Raw genomic sequence first — 8,876 nt, forward strand, 5'->3', positions numbered from 1 at the left:
AAAGAAAATATGGATGGATGCCTTAGTGTGAATTCACCTCCTCTGCAGGAAAAAACACTCATAGCACCAAACCTAGGTTTGTGCCAATCCCTGGCATTAGTGTCATGAAAAAAAGAAACAAGAAAAAAATCTTGAGCCTCCAAATACAAAAAGTGAATGCCATCTATGCCATTTATCTCCATAATGTAAAATACTGACCTGCCTTTTCTTTTTATAGTTACAGTTGAGGGGCTCCAGCTGATCACCTGTCTAATATTATTGCAAGCCTGGTGGGAAGCATTGAAGGAGACATAGTCATGTTTTCCTTCCACTAGGAAATCATTTAGCAAATTGCTGCTGTTCTGTAAATTACCATGCTACCCAACTTTCATACTGAGAAACTATTTTTTTTTCCCTTAAAAAGTGTGGATGAAAGGTTTCTGCAATAAATAACCTATATTTAAAACAAACCAATTCCTAGAATTTAGAGAATGTGATATAGCATTTCTCAAGTGGAAATAAAAACAAACACATTTTTATTACTAATAAGCATTGACGTATTGTCTGGTGAAGTCATTTTTTAATTTATTACCTGTTTACTTTGTCACCCATTGAGATGAATGTATGGAACTGAACTTCTACAGATCAAATAACAACTAAGTACTTACAGTTTGAAAGGAAAAGAGCAAATTTTAGAAATGAGAGTTCTTTAATCCTAAGTTTTCTATCTTGAAAAGAGTCCCACAATCAGTAATCAACTTAAATAGAACAGAATAATAGGAGCAAACACTTTTTATTATGCTAAGTCTTGTTTAGAGTATCCGTCTGAAGGGAAGTAGTTCAATCCCTTTAATTTTGCATTGAGGTTATACATGTACACTCAGACTCAATCTGGGGAAATGTGGCCTTTCCCCACAACCATTGTGAGTAAGAGGGTCACAATTTGAATACATCATTGCTGACGTGGCAGGATGCATACAGAAGAACTAATTCTTCTGGCCTTTTCCAGAAATACTTGGATAATGGAACACAGAGCTGGCTCATTTCATTTCAGTAGCAATAAGATAAAAAAGTAAGAGGCAGGAGAGAAAGTAACTCTTCAGAGAATGAGGTCCCATTTTAGTGCCACCTTTTCATAAAAGAAGGGCTTGGAAACAAAAGTGAATGACTGATACTCATAAAGACTAGGGAATAGTAAGTAAATCCTTCCAAACATAAAAAATGTTATGAGTAATAAACAGAAAATGCTTCATAGTAGCTAAAATTTCAAAAGAACAATCCTGATAGTTGCACATTAAACTTAAGGCTCCTGTGCCTAAAACTAGTTATGGCATCACTAAACTTGAATATATAATATTCGAATCCACAGTTAAATAAAGCTGTGGCAAATGAAGGGAAGATTCAGAAGGATGGCATAAATGTGGTTTCACTGTTGCAGATGAAAACCTTAAGGAAAAGGTCAAAAGAATCTTTATGATTCATTTTGAAGATAAGTAGACCAAGAAATAATTTTTTATCATTTTCTTCCAGCCTTTCTCAACCAGTGTTCTTTATGTAAACTATAGAACACAGAAGATGCTTTAAGTGACAATTTTCTCAATTCTCCTATGTATGCTGCATAACTAGAACCATACTAGATACAGTAAATAGAAATTAAATGATTATATACAAGGGTGCTTTAGGGAACCAGGACTCAAGTCTCACTTGTTATGAAGGTGGATGACAATCAGATACACAATGGATCATAAACTAATGTTGGCGGGACATTTGGAACCTAGAAAATACATTTAAAAAGCTGGAGATACATAAATGAGATATAGGGTGGATTTCCTAAAGAAAAATTAATTATCATTATAATTATTGAAGAAAGCTACATAGTCTCCTTCTTCGGGGGATTTTGAAGTTTGGATTTACTTTCTTCTCACTGGTATGGGATGAAGTGCATTGCCCCTGGAGGCAGAGGTTTTGTCCCAACCTTAAATGTATGTATTTGGTTCTTCCACAATGGAGTTATTCAAAGGTCTAAAGTAAAGCCCCTGAAGGAGATGCTAATATAGCCTGAGATCCATTACTTCTCTGAAGAACTCAGATCATGACACAGAGAAACACCCATCTACTGGTGTCAGGAAGGCAAAGAAATTTTCACATTGACAAAAGGAAAGCTAATGCTAAACTAAATCTTGAAAAGAACAACAGTTTCTAAGGCTTCTCGGATTTTTAGAAGTATCTTTGTTATATCATTAATATTAATTTTTTTCTAAAAGGTAATGGGTGTTGAATATAGAACACTACTTTAATGGCACAGAATTTTAAATCTGAAAAAAAAGGTTGTTAATCAGAACTACAGATAAAGATGTGGAAGACAAACTAAATATTCATAAGGCGGATTTCAAAGAAAATTTTGGTGTTTTACTCTCTGAAAGCAACCTGATTTCTCACATCTATTTTCTGATGAATGTGAACATAGGAAAATTCTGGATCCTGAAAGTTTTGTGAGTTAAATTCCACGCGATTAAAGTTCTACTGTACGTTGTTGCCTGTAGTGATCTTTTATTCATCAATTCATATTATCATGATTCTGGAATTGTTGACAGAGATCACTGTTGACTTGGGCTGTACATTTAAACTGTAAGTGACTTTTTCTAATGATACTTTAAGGAGTATTTGGACAAGGCATCAGTCACACTGTGGATACAATCTGCTTTCTCTGGCAACTTCTTATTAATATAAAATGAGAGTCCATGTTGATCTTTGCTTATGCAGGCAGTTCACATGAATTCTATGGAACTGCAAGTGAACAAACAAGGGCAAGTTTTGTCATTTAAGAAAACAATGGCTTGAATACTTGACTGCAAATATCTCTTTTATAATAAACAAAGATACCCTTTTACTTGCACAACTTTCCACCATAATGAAGTAAAAGGTTTGAACACTGAAAACAGGATAAAGCTTGAAAATGAGTGAGTACATGAATACCGTTTTTCTTTGCTTTACCTAACTCTCACCCTCTTTTGCACTTACAGCTATTCAAGAGCAAGAAAATGAACCTGTGCCTCTGTCGTTAAGCCCAGATACCTCCTTCAATAAGTCACAGTTAGATGACTGCCCAAGGGACTCTGGTTGTTATATCTCATCAGAAAATTCAGATAATGGCAAAGAAGATGTGGAGTCTGAGAATCTGCCAGACATGGTACATAAGATTACAATCACGGAGCCAAGTGACTGAACACACATCCTCAACTATGTATCGGCAGACACATTACATTTTAACTCTTCTTGAGCTAAAAGATCAAATAGAAGAGGAGAAATATTTGTAAATATAAGTGAAAGTGAAAATGTTTCAGATGAATTGTACATACAAGTTCATCTCTCTAACATTTCCAATTATTGTAAATAAAATGTATATTTATTATTTTAAGTGCAATGTGTTAATATTTCACTTTCCTGTATTAGAAAAGTCGTATTATAAGCCTTTGGTATGTGCAACATATGCTTTATTTGGCTTTATTTTACAAATGTAAAATGATAAAATCTGTAAAAACAAGCAAACTTTTTTTATACCTGCCAGTTTTGAATTTGTATATATTATTGAATGAATAGTAACAAAAAATGTCTTCATGACTGATTTGTCCAAATAGCACCTACATTCATTTTTATACTTACTGGAAAAGTAAGAGTTAATATTGGGGACATTTTATCCTGATGCACAGTAAAAAGTTAACGATTATTTTTTGCTGATTTCTACACTCTGTTATCTGATATAAAATAGATAAGAGTATATTGTCACCTCTGATTTAGTAAAACTAATTTTAATAATTGTGCAGATGCTTTGTCTTTCAGTGTAAATATTTTTAACTTTGACATGCCCTAATTTTAACAATAAAAAGGACTTGTGCATATTATATTTTCTGTACTAAGTGTTCCTTAAAGTATTTTAATATTAGAACTTTGGAAAAAAAATAACTTCTACCCTAAAGATTTCATAGTCAGTCTTCACTTTTTTTTTAAATTAATGGTTCCCAAATCTATTATCTCAGCCTCTTTCCGTCTCCTGAACTCTAGTTCTGTCTACTCAATTTGTGGGTAATCCCAGGAAACAGCAGTTTAACATCTCCCATCATTGATTTTTTCTCAACATAGTTATCTCTGCTTTTTTATTTCTACCCTTTCTCTTTCCTGGTAGCAACACCCAGCCATCATCAAAGCAGAAGATCATTTCTTGCTTCATCTGACATATATTCTCCTCATACAAATTCAGTAAGTAATCAAATCCTATGAATCCCACCTCTAGATCACTTTCATCTTCATGCGTTCTATCCATTTCTGTGGTTGCTGTCTTGTTTTTGATCTCATTATCTCTTGTGTGGAATATCGCAACAGCTTGCCAACTGACACTTTACCTTCTCATCCATACTCCACACAACTCCCAGAAGAATCTGTCTAACCCACAAAGCAAATCCAGTACTTTCCCACTTGAAAGTTTTTGATCCCTCCTTGTCGTCTTTAGTATAATAATTAAAATTTCTTCCAGGATGTGTAGTCTTTCCTAATTACATTTTATCTATCTTATGAGCTTGTCATCTCCTCATGACAGAAATTACATTGTTTTACCTTTTTACTATCTGGTGTCTAACAAAGATACCTGGCACAGAGTGGGCATTTAGGAAATGTTTGCTAGAGTGCGTTGAATACAGTGATGACTTCCATAGAACAGATTCCATCTTCATATTTAAATCAATCTACTCAAACTTTGGATAAATTGCATCGAAAATGACCTAATTTCTTTTCAAACAAATGAAATGTAATATCTTAGAGGGAAAAAAACCAGGAAACACAAAATATTATCTTAGATGCCAGGGAACAATATTACAGTATTAATTTCTAGCATATTTTCCCATGTGCCTGAGATTTAGTCCCACAAGCAGCACCCAGATCAAGCATAAAGCACAAGTATATCTCTACTCTTCCCCGTCCCAGCAGATAATAGTGTTTCCACTTCAATGATCCTAGATGCTGCCTTCATCATGGCCCCACTCCTGCTATGGTAACCAGTCCAAATAGATTATTGTCAAGCCTCCTTGGACATAGGACAGCCACTAATCATAATTTTAAAGCTTTGATCCACCAGCCTTAAAGACAGGAAAGTATAGCTTCTTTCTGGAGATGCCAAGAAATTGTAGGTTGGGAAGCATCTAAGGAACAGTGTGACTTGCCCATGGTGCACACTCAGCCACAGCTTCAATCCCTTAAAAATGAAAGTCTGGTACCCACTCAAGGACTTAGGGAAGTACTTTTGAGTATTGCAGAGGCCTTGAGGAAACTAAAGCACAGGGAAAGAGCATCAATGACTGCAAAGATGGGAGAAGAAATAAAAGTGGTGCACCATGAGGTTCAAGTTTCTAGGAGGAAGGCCCAGGCACAGAGCAGCCCACTGGAAAGGTCACATGTATAACAAGAGCACACTCTGCATTAAGAGAGAGCCGCTGCCAGCACATTGCCTACAACCACATACTGGATCTTTGCAGCTCTACTCTCATTCCCCCTGTCAGGTAGGAGACATCAACAGAAGGAAGACAGGTTTTGCTCTTGACCATGGAAAGCTGAATAAAGAGGAGTAGAAAAGCAGGAAACAGTTCACTCAGGGTTCTGGGCCCTTGGACTTGGACCTCCTGCTGCTTTTGGCTGAGTGAGAGATGTGAATCTGAGCCTTTTAAGAAGGTTAGAGGGTGGAAGCATAGCCAGGTTAAAAGAAATGGTTAGAAATTTGACATTTTAATAATTACAGAATCACAATACTGGCTTTGTGTTTCTAGGTGGAAACTTAATGAGATCTCCAGTTTGTTTATCTATTCACTCAAAAATACTTAGACATTTAACAAGTATCCTGTATAAGACAGTGCCAATGAAAGTCCCTTGGACCCTATATCTGTATTGGAATGACACCAAGTTTCTCCCATCAAACCAGCTGAGTCCCCCAGTTCGTACACAGTTGCAAAATCTTTCTAGGCACAATGATTATTCTGATCTCAGAAATTTCCTGTATTTGCAAATTCAAGTATGTTGTGACATGGTTAAAGAAATGTTATTCCAGGTAAGTGGATAAAATCCTCATAATATTTTTTAAGTGAATACAACAATCAGATAATTTAGATTCTGGGTTTCCACTTTTCTATTCCTAATTCAAACAAAAATACATCTTTACCATGAAGTATTTTATTATCATTTTTTTTAAAATCAATTAAATTGATAGGGAAACTAGCTCAAAATGAAGTAACTATAGAACCATCTAAAATTATAGGCAGCTAAATGTTATCAAGTTTTTAGTCAACATCCAATTCACTGAGGTTACAGTCAAGTGCCTTGCAGCTTCCTGAGTGAGGCCAAACTGATGACATTTCATGTTAAGAAACTTCCGTTACTAGCAGAAGTTCTGAGAAAAATAACATGAAGAAATTTTAGATACTCCATCACCCCCACACTCACACATACTTCCATCTCCCACTGCCATCAAAGAAAATCGTATAATTAATTGGCATACAGACTTCAAGTACTCTTTTATAAAGTGGGAAGTCATGTTAAAATTAAGTAAACATTGAGAGCAAAATATATAGAGACTAAATATAGGCTACTGCAGCTTCTAAATTTACAGGTTATTTGCCTATGAAAATAAAATAGAAGCAACACTTTTTTTATTCTACTTCCCCCCACTGAATTCCTCTGATCACATCCAATGTTGACCTAAGTATATGGACTAGAGGTCATAGAGTTGAACCATCTGGGTTGAGAACTGTGTGACTTTGGGCAGATCATTTATCCTCTAAGCTGAGTTTTCTGTTTGTTTTATCTATAAAGTGTTGTCAATTAAATGAGATGATATGTGTACAGCACTCAGTACAATGCATATAGCACGTGCATAAAAACCACTACCAATATTATATCAACTATTTCTTTTCTATCCAGTGATGTCTGACTGTGTGTTCAGACATCACTGGATAGAAAAGAAGTGGACATTCTACCGTAATGCAGGCATGGACTTAAGTAATTTGAAATTCTTTGGGGACTAAGCCTATGCGTGGCCCAGAAGCAATGAGAATCAGTTGGTTTAACCAAATTTCTCAGATAAATGACCACTTTGTTATGGCTTAGGAAGGAGCTATGCTGTATTTATCCTTGATTCCCCATCCTTGGCACATGATAGGAGAAATCATTTCTGAAGAATGAAGGATTGAATATATAAATGAATGACTACATGAATGAATGAATGAAAAAAAGTTTCCAGTTATTATTTCTATTACTGTACATTGGACCCTGCTTTTTTTTTTTAACAAATTATGAAGTTGCAAATGATTGTGGTATAAGCAACAGAGAAGCCTGTGTACAAACTAAATGTACACCTTTATCTATTTACGAAGCTATGTGCACTTAGGAAAATAATCCACCATGGGAAATCAAAGTGTAGAAAAAGGCTGAGAGGCTCCCAGGAACACATCATATCAGCTTCTCATTTCTCCTCTTTCCTATCTTCAACATGCAAACTTCTCACATTTGAATTACCAACAGAGTATCAGGAGGTCTGTGTGATACACATAATAAATTAAGGAACCATAAGAGAAGAATCTACGAAATGACATTTGTATATTCAGTGGTCTCTTTTGACCTGCAGGGGCCCCTGGTGGGCCTGAGTGCACAGCACCGTCTCCTCATAGGGCAGGAGTGGGATCCTGATGTGTAAGTCTAACAGGATAGCTCCCTCTCTGAGTTCTTGGGCACCAGGCCAAGAGAATGGGCAGGAATCATTCCATCTGCCAAGTAAAATGGGGTGAAAAGCACTTCTGGCATGCTTTGTCCATATAAATTATACTTGTTTGCAATTCATCAACTTCTTCTCTCCTTTATATCCATATGTAATGTAAATGATCATCTTTCTCTTAAGCTCCATAATGATGCACAGCTCAAAAATGTGATAGAATCAGCTAAAAGAGAGCAGTGGAAGTTTTTACCCTAATATACATATTCATAAAAAAAATAGAGAACTCGACAAAAGGAGATACATAAGTACTCGTACCCAGGGGCTGCACAGACTTACGTATAACGGCAAGTTGGTTTTCTGCAATTGTTTATTCTGGAAACCTTTAGTCATTCATTCATTGAAAATTCACTGGAAAAAAATCTGTCTCTGCATAAAAACAAACATATTTCCCTTTGGATTTTTATTGCACCTTAGAATCCATGATTCAGGAAGTAATGGTTAAATATTTTACTAGAGAAATATAATTAGAAGGCAAACCGTGTAAAAAAGTGGAGTCTTACGTGTTCCTTTAGCAATACAAACTACATACATTTAAAAGCACACTGTTGTATTGAAAAAGCAATATAGGGAGAATAATGAGCTGTCTGAATCACATGTATTTTTTTTCTTTATTTAATATCTGATCACTCAGGGGCTAAGGAAGTGTGTGCAGGTGAACTGAGGATGCAGCAGTGCTGCAAGAAATTTTGTTAAGATAAACAAAATAACCATTAAAAATCATAGGGATTAAAACAACAACAACAACACAAAACCATTCAAATGGTGTCTGTAAATTTTGGTAGCATAAATATACAAGTAACATTCATATAAAAATTAGATGTTTCTGACCCCTATCCCCTGCAATCCACTTTCCTCTTTGGAAGCCCTGGCTCTGCTCAGGGAGGTTAGCCTGTGTGGACTTTACATCCTAGATCTGGGGGGTGGAGGAGCCTCCTCCAGAGTCCAGTGAATGGGAAGCTATGGGAGAGTCAGAATATTTGTTCTCCTCATGAGGTCAGCTTGTACTGGTTGTTCCTCCCAACCAAAGGTCACTAGTCCTTTCAAAGTGACTTTTTACAGGACTCTTTTCTTCTAATTCTGATAATTG

The 8,876-nt window shown here is 35.8% G+C and overlaps 1 protein-coding gene across 1 annotated transcript in view; it reads left to right on the forward strand.

The window, feature by feature from the left end:
- Window positions 1–3,881, forward strand: part of SAMSN1 (SAM domain, SH3 domain and nuclear localization signals 1) — a 186,249-nt gene extending 182,368 nt beyond the window's left edge. The window contains 1 exon segment of the mRNA XM_053564719.1: window positions 3,003–3,881. Within this exon segment, the coding sequence (XP_053420694.1) occupies window positions 3,003–3,205 (203 nt within the window). The 3' untranslated portion in view covers window positions 3,206–3,881.
- The last annotated feature ends 4,995 nt before the right edge of the window (window positions 3,882–8,876 follow it).

The sequence above is a fragment of the Nycticebus coucang genome, chromosome 16 (assembly GCF_027406575.1).
Source record: "Nycticebus coucang isolate mNycCou1 chromosome 16, mNycCou1.pri, whole genome shotgun sequence".
NCBI classification, from domain to species: domain Eukaryota; kingdom Metazoa; phylum Chordata; class Mammalia; order Primates; family Lorisidae; genus Nycticebus; species Nycticebus coucang.